At 42.0% G+C, this 15831-nt stretch overlaps 1 protein-coding gene across 3 annotated transcripts; it reads left to right on the forward strand.

Annotated features, from left to right (window-relative positions):
• The first annotated feature begins 1620 nt into the window (after positions 1-1620).
• On the forward strand, positions 1621-14951 carry CFAP298 (cilia and flagella associated protein 298). Of its 3 annotated transcripts, none has more exons than XM_037905147.2 (8): positions 1621-1734; positions 2331-2514; positions 3825-3992; positions 5507-5574; positions 9493-9651; positions 10258-10389; positions 14281-14376; positions 14503-14951. In XM_037905147.2, exons 2-8 carry the CDS (start codon positions 2376-2378, stop codon positions 14611-14613), a joined length of 873 nt encoding a protein of 290 aa, XP_037761075.1. In that variant the 5' UTR covers positions 1621-1734; positions 2331-2375; the 3' UTR covers positions 14614-14951. The 3 variants fall into 3 exon arrangements, with proteins under 3 accessions (XP_037761075.1, XP_037761069.1, XP_043394217.1); XM_037905141.2 differs by having other exon boundaries at positions 1624-1870; XM_043538282.1 differs by having other exon boundaries at positions 1624-1870; positions 2374-2514.
• The last annotated feature ends 880 nt before the right edge of the window (positions 14952-15831 follow it).

Raw genomic sequence — 15831 nt, forward strand, 5'->3', positions numbered from 1 at the left:
AAGGCTCTTTCGCTTCCCTTGCTGTGGTCCCAGCACCCTGGGCCTTTAAGCTAAACACCAGCTACCACAAAACCCCTGATAAAATCCTGAGAGTTGGTAACACAGCCAAGGTTAGCAACAGAGGCAACTTCTAGACAATGTGTCTGTTCTAGCCTGGGCCGCTGGGACCCCTGTCCTGTTGGGGCAGTTTGTGGCTGGGGTGCTTGGGGCCTCATCCCCCTCAAAGTATGCAAGAACATATATAATCTACATACACAGTAAATACCAATTGTGAACACAGCAGCTCCATATGGATTTCCTGTGCTGCTTGTGGTTGGTATTTAGCAGTAGGGCAGTGCTTCCATCTCTACTCCTCTGTAACACCTGCCCAAGCTGTGGCTTGAGCAATGGCCATGATCACAGCGCCCCCCAACCGCACTGACAATCATCATGACTTTGGCCACCTCTTAGGTAGATCTCCACAGGTGCCACAGGGCAGTGGTTCTGAACCAGGGGTAGGTGTACTCCTGGAGGTTCGCAGAGGTCTGCTGGGGGTACACCAACTGATTTCGTATTTGCCTAGTTTTACAACAGGCTACACGCAGTGGTTCTCAAATGTTTGTACTGGTGACCCCTTTCACACAGCAAGCCTCTGAGTGAGACTCCCTTTCTAAATTAAAAACACTTTTTTATATTTAACACTATTATAAATGCTGGAGGTGAATTTAGGTTTGGGGGCGGGGGCTGAGGCTGAGTGCTCATGACCCCTCCCACCCCATGTAATAACCTCCTGACGCCCAGTTTGCGAACCCGGGGGGGGGGGGCTACAGGAATAGACTCAAGGGGGAGAAAAACTTAATTGTTGCTCTTGCTTCACTGCTTCCCCGAACGACAAGGCTCACACTGAAATGGAAGTACAATATTTATATTCCAATTGATCCTTTTTCATTTTTGCCATACAGTTATAAACTATAAGCAACTTGCCAGCAACAGCGGGCTCTGACACTTTCGTACGTTTATGTCTGATTTTGTAAGCAAGCAGTTTTTAAGTGAGGTGAAACTTGGGGGTGCGCAAGGCGAGTCGGTCTCTGAAAGGGGCACGGGAGTCTGGGAAGAGTGAGAGCCCCTTCCTCAGGGGCTGGGGCGGGCAGGGCCGAGAGCGGGCAGGCGCTGGGCAGCTCAAAGCTGCAAGAGCGGCGGGGGCCCGCTAGGTTTGGGGAGACGCCAGAGCTCCGGGGTGCGGGGGGGGGGGGGATCTTTCGGGCTCCGTCCCCGGGGCGCGGCGGCGGAGTGCGGGGGCGTGGCCGGGGTCTGGGATAAGGGACAGCCCGCGGGAGCCAGGGGTAGCTGGGCGCGGGGCAGAGGACACAGGCGCCTGGGCTGGGGGAGCTGCTCGGCCCGGCCCGTGGCTGCTGCAGCGGGAGGTCGCTGGGCCCGGGCCTGGCGGGTATCTGGGCCGGGGCCGCCCCTGTCCTAGGCCGAGGCGCCTCGCCGCCCCGGCGGGCGGGGCTGGCTCCTACTGCAGCCCCGGGGCTGCTGCCGACTGACGCCGCCGGGGCTGGCCCTTTAAAAACCGGCTCTGCTCCGCCTCGCGCCCCGGCCCCGCCTCCAGGCGGTGGAGGTCCCGGGGCGGGCGCGCTCCCCTGGCGCATGCGCTGAGGTGTGGAGTCGGCCCGGCCCCACAGTTCGCGGAGGCTCCTGAGCTGCGGCCCGGCGGGGTCAAAGCACCGCCTCGCCCCCGCCTCCTTCCTGGCGGTTGGTTTCCAGGGACGCGGCGGTTGCTGCGGCTGAGAGGCGGCGCGTGAGGGGGCTCTGGCCCTTCCGGGGAGCGGCGGATCGGACACGCGGCCGGCTCGTGCCAGTGCGGAGCGAATCCCGGGCCCCGGGGCGGGTGAGAGACTGGGGAGGAGCCAGGCCGGGGGGAAGCCCCGTCCCGTGCACCGCAAAGTGCGCACACCGCCCGCTCCACACACCCTCCCGCCGCAGCACAGCTCCCTCCCCCCACGCACCCGTATGCCCCCCACCACTGCCCTCACACAGCAGCCCCCGTGCGCCCCACATACAGACCCCTCATCCCCTCTACACCCCACAGGCCCCCAGAGAGCCCTCTCACCTCTACGCACCGTCCCGTCCCCCCGCACATAGAGCATTTCTTAGTTGTGACAGGAACATTTTTGTTTAATCATAAACGCATAGATCTCCCTGTCTCTCGTCCTCCTTCCCACTCCTGTCTGCAGCTAACAGGGAAGTTACTTGTCCCTTGTTAAAATGTTGGTAGCACACCATTGCCTGGTTCTCAATGCTTTTGCCCTGAGATTTTTCTCTCCCTCTCTCTCTCTTTGATCTGACAGGAAATTGGAGCGAACAACTCCCATCTCCTTTCGGTCTCTGCAGAAATGGTTCAGCTCCATGTGAAGCGTGGCGACGACAGCCAATTCCTGTTGGAAACAACATGCGGCATCTCCATAGAAGACTTAACACAGCAAGTCACCAGGATCTACAATCGCAGGCTCAAAGTGCAGCGTATTTGCTCAGGTACTAGCCAAACCCATACACCACACAAGCGACCAGGGAATTCTATCTCTTGTACTTACGTAGCCCCATAACCACATCTGAAAGCCTCATAGCTATTCATGTGTAGTAGGCAAGTACTGCTATGCTCATGTCACAGTTGGGGAACTGAGGCGCAGAGAGAGTAAATAAGTTGGCCAGGGTCATACCGGAAGCCAGTGGCAGAACTGGGAACAGAGTAGAGCTGAGGGAAAATCATTCCGATTAAAATTTTTGAACAAAAAAATATGCTTTTGTAAAAATGAAATTTTTGGCAGGAAAATGTTGGTTTTGCTGAAAATCAAAATGAGGGGCTCTGTTTCCCCCCGTAGCTTTGGGAGCTGGAGAGGCAGCTTCTTTGACCCCAGAGCTTGTAGGGAGGGCTGAACTCCCTGGCTCCCCTGAAATGAAATTTAAACCTATCCTGGAAATTTTTTTGCATTTTTGATGTTTCATCCTGATTCAGGGCAATGTTTTGTTTTGTTTTAAATATTTTTCATAGAAAGGGATTTATATTTTTCAGGCAGCTCAAAAATTAACCATGGAAAGGGACCCTCATGGTAGTCGCTGATGATGATACTTTAGCGAGGCCAGAGGAACAAGCAGCCTCCATTTATCTTTGCCACCAGTGCTCCTGAATGAGTAGGAAACAGCAGCCATGTGCTGTCCTCACATCTAGCTTCTGGATCAGCACTTGTACCCATTTGTATGCATTTCTCTTAGCTGGCATAATTCTGTTGTCACTCATGGGTTCTGTGTTGCTTTTTGCGTATTTCAAAGTAGGGTTAAAACCCATTTCTTTATTTTAACGTATACTATTTTGATGCCTCGTGTTACTTTACAGTCATTAAAACAGTTCTTAAAACCTCTCAGGCCTGCCTTAACGTAGAGACAGCATTTCAGTATAAAAATCAGGATATCCTAATGTAACTACATTTTCCAGAAGCATGAAGTCTAAAAGTTGGCAAAGCCAAATTTCAATACTTTGGTGTTTTAGGTTCTTTTCCCACATCAGATTTTTAAAAAATTATTATGAAACTGTATATCATAATAAAGTATAGTTGTGCCGTTTTTCAAATTTGTTCGTTTAGTCAAAAGTGAAATTAAACAAAGGAGAGTTAGGAATTATCGCTAGAAAAAGGTGGTGGCAGTAAAACAGCAGGTGGCACTAGTGTACACGTGCTTACAAAAGTTCCTCTTTGCAGCTCTTTAAAAGCAGAAACTTAGCCTGTTCAAATAAGTGCCTTTGACGTAACATTGTTTTCTGCTTCTAAACTCTGACCTTGTTTTTTAAGAAATGGAGGAGCTGGCAGAACATGGTGTCTTCTTGCCTCCTAATATGCAAGGACTGACAGATGAACAGATTGAAGATTTGAAATTAAAGGATGAATGGGCAGATAAATGTGTACCAAGTGGTGGAAGTGTCTTTAAAAAGGATGAAATTGGACGAAGAAATGGACATGGTAAATGCATCTTAAACATGCATATCTCTGTATGAGCATAACTAAGATATAGCTGTATGAGGAATTTAAAATTATTTGATATTTTGACTAAATGCTGTTGAATTTCATAACAACAAACCTCTAATTTAATCTCAGAACTCTTAAACGAGAAATCAAGTAGATGTAAGTGTATAGTTAAAATTATCCCAATTGGAATATCTGTCAGCCAGTCCATTTCCTGTAAAGTACATAAGTATAAAGTTATTTATAAAAGGAGATTTTTTTAAAGGCAGTTCTAGTAGTATTGAGCAGCAATTAAACTCATAGAAACTGCTTGCTTGGCTGCAATCTCACAAGAAATGAGACTTGCCACATCAGTCTTGGATTTAGACTTGACTTAATGTTGATATTAATTATTCAAGAGTGAATAACACTATACTGCTTTTCCTCAACATGTATTTTAGATTACATAAAAAAAAATGTGTTAAAAGAACAATAAGGTTGCAAAGTCAGGTTTCAGAGTAACAGCCGTGTTAGTCTGTATCCGCAAAAAGAAAAGGAGTACTTGTGGCACCTTAGAGACTAACCAATTTATAGTCTCTAAGGTGCCACAAGTACTCCTTTTCTTGTTGCAAAGTCAAGTACTCAGAAATTAGGAAATTTCAGAATTAAGGTTGCCTGTGCAACCATTATTCAGCCCCTAGATATAGTTATTAATAACATGACCACATACTATTTTTTCCACAGGACCCCAGCCTCATTTAGTGAATGGGTAGTTAGTTAAGATTTCTTTTTCTCCTCTGTCATAAGATGGCCTTAGGCCTTATTTAACATAGGTTTCCCCCTCTGTTTCTTTTCTCTCCTTTTCCCTCATCTCTCTCCGTTGAAATCAGGCAGCTTCCTCCTTGTTCTCACTGCCACGGTGCCAGCAGTGTAATCATTGAGATCACAGAAGAGACAGTTTCCTTGTTCTCAGTTTCTGTGCCCCACACCATAAATGACCTTTAGCAGAAGGAAGGAGCAATGACCCTTTTGTTTTTAATTTTATTTTCTTCTTTTTCTATTTTTTAAAGTTACGTTCATGTAACCACATTTTACATTAAAGGTCAAGAAATTCAAAGCTCTAGTTCCCATAAAAGCGTAGCTCAGAATTTTTTCACAGTATAGAATGAAGAAAATAATATATACAATATGAGCCAGAGCTAATACAGGAGAGTCAAGCTTTATATGTTTCAGTATAACAAGACCATTTAAAAGGCAAAGCCCAATCAAAGTGACCTTCTGGGTGCATGTCATAAATCTTACCCTCGATTGTAAAATAGTTTTTGTTTCTTGTTTAGAGTACAATCAAGAAACTTGATTATGAATTTGTAGACTTATAAATAGTGAAACTAAGTAGCATGCCTTCTGGGTTTGTGATTTAGTAGTGTTTAAATTAACTTGCTTACAGTAGATTATATATGGCATATGTAGGCAGATTTTTATAGCAAGAAATATTAATGTATTTTATTAAAGATGCATCTATTGTTTTTAAGCTCCAAATGAAAAAATGAAAGAAGTTTTAAAAAAGACAGTAGAGGAAGCTAAAGCACAAATATCTAAGGTAAGATTTTAAAGTGACGCTGAATCTTTCAACAGTGTTATGGATGCTACATAGCTCTCCTGTTTTTCAAAAATAACAGATTAATTTTTCACTTGAGTGCAAAGGACAGTAATTTCAAGTAGCAATGTAAAATAATTTGAATAGTCTGATAAAAACTGTGAAACACCTATTCATCATTTTCTTAATGACTTGTGGCAAGATTTTTTCAGTGAGTTGCAGAATCAGATATTAAACTCTGAGTGAATGCTGGCATCACAAATTTTGCATTAAATAATTAAACCACATTTCATTCCACTCACATGCTCTTCATTTTTTATTTGTTATTGATACATTCTTTGAGTGAATGCTTGTCAGGTTTTCTAGTGGAAAAATTAACTACATTCAGAAATTTGTAGATTAATATTTACTCAATTATATGTAAAACTACAGCACACTATATTAATGAGCAATCAGTATTTTACAGTAATTGAAATGAGGTGGTCTGCAATAACAGGGGACTAGACTCGATGACCCAGGGGTTCCTTCCAGTCTTGTTATCACTTTTTCATAGCCTAGATGATTTAAGCCCCGATCCTTCCAAAGCTTATCCACATGCTTTAATTTAACCACGTGTAGTTACATTGAATTCAATGGAATTAGGCATGTGCATATGTCTTTGCAGGATTGAAGCCTAAATTATTCAATTCCACTTTAAGAATAGCTGTATATTTTATGTTGACACACTACTTGTTTATGACATAGAAGCACAAATGCAGTAATGACTTTTTATTCATATACTTTTCCTTATAAACCATGGCTCTTTGAAATTCCTCTAAAGTACATAAGTTGACAGAGAAATGTTGCAAACAATGGGGATTTATATTACTGTTTTTTAGTCCCATTAGATTTAAAATGAACATGCTAATTTTTTAGGTTGGGGGCTATTCTACACCTATAGTGGCATTATAGTGGCGACCCCCCCCCCCCCCCCGTCGCTCACTCTTCCCCGCCCTTACTCACTTCCACTGGGCTGGGGTAGGGGATTGGGGTTTGGGTGGGGGTGCAGGCTCTGGGCTGGGGCTGAGGGGTTTGCAGTGTGGGAGGGGGCTCTGGGCTGAGCCTGGGGCAGGGGGTTAGGGTGCAGGAGGGCGTGAGTGCTGCAAGCTCTAGGAGGGAGTTTGGGTACAGTAGGGGACTCCGGGCTGAGGCAGTGTGTTGGAGTTCAGGAGGGGGGTGCTGGATCTGGCAGGGGGCATGGGGTGCAGGACGGGTTATGGGGTGCAAGAGGGGATATAGGGTGCTGGCTCCAGGAGGGAGCTCAGGGCTGGGGGTTGGGGTGTGGCCTCCTGCCGGGCAGCACTTGCCAACCGGGAGCCGTCGGAGGTGGCAGAGCGTGGCTGCCACTCCCGGAAGGGGCCAATGGACCCCTGGGGGGCACATGGCTCTGCGTGCTGTCCCTCTCGGCAAGCACCGCCCCCACAGTTGTCCCGGCCAATGGGAGCTGTGAGGACGGTGCTTGCAGGCAGGAGCAGCGTGCAGAGGGAGACCCCTGGCACACACACCTTAGTGACAGCCACGCTGTGCCACCGGAGACCGCGATCGACCTGAAGAGCCTTTAGGATCAACCGGAAGAGCCTCTAGGATCGACTGGTTGGTGACCACTGTGCTGGAGCATGCTTGCAACTTGCTTACTGTATACTCTTTGCGTCGTGTTCCCAGATGCCATAATGATTTCTCAGGAACCTATAGGATTTTTGGCACAGATTGGAGAGAAGATGGCTGGAGAGCCGTCTGTAACCTGATAGTCATTGCACAGAAGACATTATGAAGGCACACTATTGCACTGACTTAGGCAGAGAAATAGTTTATCCTTGTCCATGGACATTGCCAGGTACCTTCCAGCTGAAATATTTGTTAGTGAGCAGTTTGATTAATCATGATTGACTCTTCACCCATCCCTCTCCCTGTTTGTTCCTTCAGCTTGTTGATGTAACTTTTTTATTTGTAGTATTAAACTAGAACTCAGAATTGGTCTCGGAGTCTATGACTAAGAGAGTCAGGGGTTCCTGACTTCCTATCATGTTCAGTTCATTTTCTTATTTTGATGTCTCTAGTGTTTTGGGTTCCACATCTGCATCACTTGGCTCTGATTCATTTTGGTTGGTTAAAGCAGGTGATGTAGCTATAATGTCATCGCTGACAGGGATTATCAGTGTTCCACTTAGTAAGGATGTTGACCATTTTCAAACATGCAGATCTTGTCCTCAAGGATTTGCCACTTGATAGTAGGTTTTTGCCAGTTGTTGTCCAGTCTCCTACCTCCCCATTTTCCATGATGTGATTTGAAAAACAGTGACCATTCTGTACAAGGTTTAAGCACTACTGACAGCTTACATGCATTCCAGTTTGGGTTCAGCAATCCCCTTGTAGTGACCGTGCTTACGAGAGCCATGAATTATGATCTCCTCATTTTAGTTTACTGCTGTTTGGCCATTCTGGTCGTGCTGGACATCTCAGCAGCTCATATATATGAGGCCTCTTGGCAATATGATTTCTAAGTATGAGGTAGATTATTAGTATAGTGCTGAGATGCAATTCTGTGTCCCTTGCTAAATTGAATCCTGCAGATTTGGTCTCTGCTCTAGAGGAATGCCTGCATGAAATTTGCAGCTAGAGACTGTATTTTAATTTCCTGACCATAACTATTACATAGCATTGCTGTGTTTCACCATGGAGGATGCTGCATGTAAGTAGTGGATTGAAATTATTCATATATTGTATTTTTGTGAAGTGCCTTGGGTTGCTTTTGGATGAAAGGTGAAAACATGTTTTTTATTTGTATATACATTATTTATAGTTAAGAGCCTTAAAATATGGTCAATTTACTTGGGTTTGGAGGTTAATTTGTTTTCAAATTATCAGTCCATAATGATGAGAATGAACACACACACTACTTTTCTTGCCAAGTTTGATCTTACAGATTGGGTGGGGAGCAATATATTGTACTTCCCAGCTAATGAGGCTAGTAACGGCCACAAGGAGGCATCATTCTTTTAGTCTCCTTTTTATAACTCCCTGTATTGAAAACTTTGGCGAGGCAAAATTCATTAGTGAAATATAAAAGTTTGTTTCAGCTGCTTCTTGTTTCTTCTAATCTGTGCAGTGTTGGAGCTGTGACAGTCCCAGGATATTAGAAAGACAAGGTGGATGAGGTAATATCTTTTACTTAACTAACTTCTGTTGGTGAGAGAGACGAGCTTACACAGAGCTCTTCTTCAGGGCACCAACAGAAGTTGGTCCAATAAAAGATATTATCTCATCTACCTTGTCTCTCTGTTCAGGTCATACAGCAATTAAGTGTCTGTGCTGCTACAGATCTCCGTATGAGCTGCTCAGAGTGCTAAGCATTGCCTTAAGAGCAGATCCCATTTGTGTTTTGCTCATTCTTGACTTTCATTTGCAGGTGCTCTTTTATCTGAAGTCTCAGGTCTATACGACCCCTTCTCTAACCCTCATTTGACTTTTACTACTTTTTAACTTTTGTCCATGAATCACAAATAGTCAAAATAAGAAATTTCCCCCTCCAGTTTGTGCAGTCATCGGCACGCTTATTTGAATGCCTGTGTTCAATAGACACCTACAGCACAAATTTTATTAAGTTGTGTAGCAGGCATTTAATGGATATTTGAGATTTCATTCCTTTGCCAATAAAAGCAAATAGAATAACAAGACAAAAGTTTACTGCTATATGCAGCTGTTTTATGAATCAGGATAAAGAGAACTGAGAGTGATTTGCTCTGACATAAATATCTGTTTAGCCAGTTGGCTTCATTTAAATATCACACTGTTTAACATTGTGAACTGATTGCAAAACAGATGCTTTCCTCCTAACTTAATTACTTTTTTAAATTTTAACAATGGCTCCTGTCTGTATCTCAGAAACAAGTTCAAGCTAATGTATGTGTTAATATGGAGATGGTGAAAGATGCACTGGACCAGCTCCGTGGAGCTGTAATGATTGTTTATCCGATGGGATTGCCGCCACATGATCCAATTAGAATGGAGTTTGAAGATAAAGAAGACTTGTCCGGAACTCATGTATGTAGTAACATATTTGGGTTACATACAGTGATTGGGTTCAATTTATGCTCTCCTAGGAAAGGAAGGAGAAATTCTTCATTTTTATGTGACAGTAATTATTTGATTTCTTGTACATATTCTGATTTCTTGTTGGTTTCTAAATATTTTTGTCTCTAATGGTTTTTAAAAATACATGAAGTGTCAATAAATTAATTTAAAAATAAGATGAACAAACATATATTCAGTTAAAGTGCACCATACTAATGTGAGTTCATGTAGTTTTATTTGGTTGTCCACTTGAAATAGCTGGTATCTTTATAACACCACCTGTGAGAATTAAACATTTAGAGTGATAAAACTGGAGTCAGAATTGAGGAGAATAATACTGTATTGGAGGGACCAAGACAATACAGATTAAGATCAGAGGAAGAAAGATATAGCGGTAACCCTTTTTTAATAAGGATAGAGGGTAAAACCAAGGGAATTTTAAATGTTAACTGAGCTTGTTGTTGTTACTCCCAGAGGAATCATCTTATAAACTGACTATGGAAGGTTGCTGCAAGACTCTGTTTCTGCAAAAATTACTAGTGTTGTATTTTTTCTTGCAAATTATAATTGTCACAGGCTGGACTTGAGGTTATTGAAGAGTCTGAAGCACAATTGTGGTGGGCAGCAAAGGAGTTAAAAAGAACAAACAAACTTTCAGACTTTGTGGGCAAAAATGAAAAAACTAAAATCATTGTCAAGCTACAGAAAGTGAGTATTACTGTCAATCTCTACTTATGATTCAGTGCTGACTTTTTTTACAGCAGAGAATTTCTAATTGATTTAGAAAATGAAGCTGGTTAATTTCAGCTTGGGTCTCTCAAGGTTATAAAACCAAGACTGACTTAAAGGCTTCAAATACTGTAAGTCTTCTGTTTTTATTAATTCCTTTAGTCAGCAGTGAAATCCTGCCCATACCCCCAGAATATACTTTTGAAAGAACAACCAAAAATTGCAGATATTAAGGTTTGCATTAGACTAAAAATTAAATAAAAATGCCATTTGATGGAAGTTGAGACAGAACATTTGTTCTTCAAGTGATTGTCCTCATGGATTCTCTTTCTGATACATGTGCATCCTATGTGCAAGATCAGATTCTTTTGGCCACAAGTGTCCGTTGGGGTTGCATCTGCACCTTGGATGCCCTCACCGCATCCGCTCACAGCTGAAGTCATAAAGGATGGAGTGTGCCCAACCATTCCTCCATTCCTTCTTACTGACTGTGGCTGCTAGACAGAACCCCTGGAGTGTCTGCTTCCTTGTCTGTTGTGTGATTTTCCTAGTCTCTGTGGGTGTGGGTGGGTGGGTGGGTGTGAAGGTAGGTAATGTGGTAAGCTGAATTTTTCCTCTTTTTATACCCATTGGCCCTCTTTTTTTCTTTTTTCTTTTTTTTTTTTTAAGTGAAACTTTATTTGTGCTAGGGACTTCCCTAGTACCAGGATGTAGCTAGGATTATGGCTGAAACAAAGCCCAGAGGGTTCAAAACTTGCCTCTCCTTTGATGAGGCTTTTCTGCTCAATGACAGCCACTCAGGCTGCCTTTTTTGTCTTGGTGAGGGGCACATCATCCCTAATAGATGCTCAGTGTGTTGCTTCTTCACCAAGAGGACACACGAGGTGAGAGAGGCCTGTCTTAAACTCTTCCAGAGTACTCAGTGAGAGCTTCCTCAGAAACAGAGAAAAAAGGGCTTGAACATTCTTCCTCAGATAACGATCCTCTGAGCTGTGGCTCTACTCCAACCTCGCTTCAAAGAGATCAAACCCTTCAATGACCAAGACTGTCAGCTAAGTCCTCCTCCTCCACCCAGTCATGTGAAAGGCATAGGCAGGAACATTGTTCCCACAGTGAGCACAGGCCTAGGTCACCTTTCCCAGGGCCTAGTAAAGTGAGGCAAAGATCTTTTCAGGTCACTCACCCTAAAGGCACTTTACAGCCCAGGTTGAGTCCTTAGATGTCTTAGCAAAACCTGGTAACGAAGTGCACGTGGTACCCTCTGATACAGCTGTCCACAGTTCACTTGGTACCAACTTCTCAGTACCAAACTGTATGAGTATTGGCACATGTGGTCCCGGCACCATGACTGAGGAGCTGACCCCTGTGGTGCATATGCTCCTGGTACCAGCTTTCTTGGTACTAAGTATCAGAGGGGTAGCCATGTTAGTCTGGATCTGTAAAAGCGTCAAAGAGTCTTGTGGAACCTTATAGACTAACAGACGTATTGGAGCATAAGCTTTCGTGGGTGAATACCCACTTCGTCGGATGCATGTAGTGGAAATTTCCAGAGGCAGGTATAAATATGCGAGCAAGAATCGGGCTAGGGATAACGAGGTTAGTTCAGTCAGGGAGGATGAGGCCCTCTTCTAGCAGCTGAGGTGTGAACACCAAGGGAGGAGAAACTGCTTTTGTAGTTGGCTAGCCATTCACAGTCTTTGTTTAATCCTGAGCTCAGACTAACAGTTCCCCCACCACTCAGGGTTAAACAAAGACTGTTAATGGCTAGCCAACTACAAAAGCAGTTTCTCCTCCCTTGGTGTTCACACCTCAGCCGCTAGAAGAGGGCCTCATTCTCCCTGATTGAACTAACCTCTTTATCCCTAGCCTGATTCTTGCTTGCATATTTATACCTGCCTCCTGGAAATTTCCACTACATGCATCCGACGAAGTGGGTATTCACCCACGAAAGCTTATGCTCCAATACGTCTGTTAGTCTATAAGGTGCCACAAGACTGTTTGCCGCTTTCTTGGTACTGAAGTTCTTCTCAGTACCAAGTGATCTTGCAGTGACTACACAACATGAGTCACCATTGCTCTTCTCAGCCAATAGAACATCTTTTGCTTCATTGTTTAGTAGTACTACTACAGTACGAATCAGCTCTTCAGCTCCAGTAGTGGGGGAGCTCAAGATCACCAGAATAGGGTAGCTCAAGTCAGCTCCAAGAGATCTAAATGATTTTTACACATACCCAGATCCTGGATCACTGGGAGTGACATCAGCAGAGACCCACAAAGATGATGATGGAAAACAAAGATCCCAAAAAGCTAAATTTATTTGGCAAAATGATTTATTCATTATCAAGTCTGTAGATGTGCATCTCAAATTACCAGGAGCTTCTGTCAAAATCTGGTTACCTTAATTTGGAAAAGGTAACACAATTTATAGAGAAACTCCCTCAAGAACATAGGGAGGAACTGAAATTTATTGTCTGAAGGACAGTTCGTAGCTTGAACATCAGTATAGGTTGCATTAACTGCTTATAATCTGGCAGAACTCTGAGTAGCCACTTCCATTGCCATGTGCAGGGCTTCATGGCTCCAGTCTTCAGGACTACCAAAAGAAGTCCAGATGAAGATAAGGGATCTCCCTTTTGAAGACTGTGATCTGTTCAGTGTGCATATCGCAGTCACATTCCTTGCCCTGGAACAGTCTGCATAGTGGAGCTGCCAGCCCCAGAACCGCAAACCGCTAGGAACAGCAGCACAGTGAAACTGAGTAGAATGTCAATTTCATATATTTGGTTTTGGAAACGCCATGTTTTGGTGTTTCCTAAATGAAATTTTTGATTCACCAAGAAATTTTGTCAACTTGGTTTCATTCCAATGAGGAACAAACCCAGATTTCTGGTCATATTTGTGGATATTATACCTTAAGTATTCTACACTTTAACATCCTGGGCCAAGATTTTCAAAAATAAGTACCTAAATTTAGGCGCACAAAGCCATATTTAGGCACTTTAGTAAGCAACCTGTCTTTTGAAAGTGCTGAGCAGTCATCTGCTGTCATTGAAGTAGCCTATTTTATCATTTGTTATGTAGGCCTGTTTCTGGGATGTGCAGAGATATTTATCAATACTATTTAATTTCATACATACATGTTACACTAGCATTTGTACCATCCTTAGTATCCAAGATTAAAGATGAAATCTAAGTATACTTCTGTTAAAATGTAAATTTTAATTGCTTCTCATAGATTAAACTGTTTGTGTCATGAATACAGTGTACATAGACAAACTGGTTGAACATGGATAAAACTGTTCTTTGAATTTAAAATTCAACATAATTGGGGGGAAAAGCACATCATGTGCTTCACAAATTTAGATACTAAGATTGTTATGCATATGAGGACAATAGTGAGACATCTTTGAGAATCTTAGAATTGTGGAAAAATAGAATTTAAACAAGACATTTTAAAAAATGTTTTATTATTGGGTTTGTTTTGTAACCTTAAGAATTGCACCATTAAAGCCAATGACAACTTTGCCATTGACGTCAGTGAGTACAAGCTAAAGCTTTCTGAAACATTTTGTTAATTACTTTTATAGTAGAAATTTCAATATTTTTAAGTTCATAAATAAAATAGACAGAGGCCACATCATCAAGCTCACAACTCCCTTGACTTTAATATAACTGATTGGGCCCAAAAGTGGAGGAATATTTCTCAGTTAAATTAAACCTTAATGTTGATTCTTCTGTCTTATAGAAAGCCATGAAACTTGACGACTTACTGTTTGAGGAAATATTTGTTTAGCACCTTAAGCTTCTTGTGTACTTATTTTTTTGTACTGAACGTACCATCATGAATAAATTTTATCAATTTACTTTCAGAAAGGACAAGGTGCCCCATCACGTGAACCTGTGATAAGTAATGAAGAGCAAAAACAGATGATGCTGTATTATCACAGGAAGCAGGAGGAACTCAAGGTAACAAGTGATTCTACTGTGTTACATGGCACAACAAATAGAGTGAAGCAAATATAACTAAATCTCTTTTCAGTTATTTCATAAAAGCTTCTTTGTTAATTTTATTTGAAACAATTTTATTTGCAGAAATTAGAAGAAAATGATGACGACTCCTATTTAAATTCAGAATGGGCAGACAGTCATGCTTTGAAAAGACAGTTTCATGGTGTAAAAGATATTAAGTGGGGACCAAGATGAAGCTCTCCAAACAGACTTTTTATCTTAGAAATAAATAAATAATTGACCCACCCTTGTTTTGGAAATGACAAGCACATTAGTAAACCTCAGTTAGCATTTGTGGCAAATGTTGAAATTTCCAGTTTCTTAGTAGAGGTTCATTTTAAGCTTGAGTTTTTCAATGAAAATGTCACATTTCTATTAACTGTCTGTAGCAGGACTCTTCTGTAGTATGACTATGTAGATTACACATTGTAAATTTTCATAATTCTGTTTTTACAAATGTTTGTAACTGGAATAATTAAATCTTAAATTATTTTGCGGACAGCATTCATAGCTAATAAAAATAATTAAATGGTTGTGCTGGTAGCCTTAAAGTTCTCCTTTATTTTGAAAATCAGTTTTCATGTGTACCATCTTGAATCAATGCAAATTCAGTGGTGTTCGCTATTTGTTTGTATCTTAACCCCCAGGTTCATTTAAAAACTGACAGTTTAAAATTAATGGATTTTTGTTAGCAATTATTTAAACAAAGTAGTTTTGTTCGAACACCGATAAAATGAAACTTTTTTGGTATGCCTCAGTTTCACTCCACATTTTCCTTATTTTTCACTTATTTTTCTTTTAAAACTGAAAGCAAGGAACTGAGCGCAGTTAATAGTATCTTGTTTTCATATATCATCTTCATGTGTAGACTAAAGTAAATCCAGTTGTAAATGATTAGCATCATTTCTGAATAGGATTGAGACAATGCAATAGCTGTGTCTATGTGAAGGTGAAATTTTTAAGATTGTAAAACAAGTTAGGCTTTGGAAAAAGTTACAGCGGTTGTATCAACATCACATTTTCTTTCAAACAGATACTTTTTATTTTAACATTTATTATAAAAGTGGCCAGTTATAATTGAGTTTCCATTATAAGCTTGATTTTGGCCCCTCTCTGAAATCCCCACAAATACTTATATCGCTCTCAAAGTTTATAGCAGTAAGTCTGGGATCAAGATACAGGGTGGTTGGGTTTTTTTTCGTTTTTTGTTTTTTTTTAATCAGATTTAAAGTGAACTGGACATGGGGCTTCTGAATTATGGCACCCTTCAAATAGGGATGTTCACGAGAGTTCACTTGTTGCCAAGTGGTAGAAGAAAAGGAAGATTCTGTTAGCTGAAATCCAGTGCACAGTACCAAAGACTATTTGATTACAATCAAATTTGAAAATGTAATAACTTTTTCAGTAGGCAAA

The sequence above is a fragment of the Chelonia mydas genome, chromosome 1, assembly GCF_015237465.2.
Source record: "Chelonia mydas isolate rCheMyd1 chromosome 1, rCheMyd1.pri.v2, whole genome shotgun sequence".
Classification (NCBI taxonomy): Eukaryota; Metazoa; Chordata; order Testudines; family Cheloniidae; genus Chelonia; species Chelonia mydas.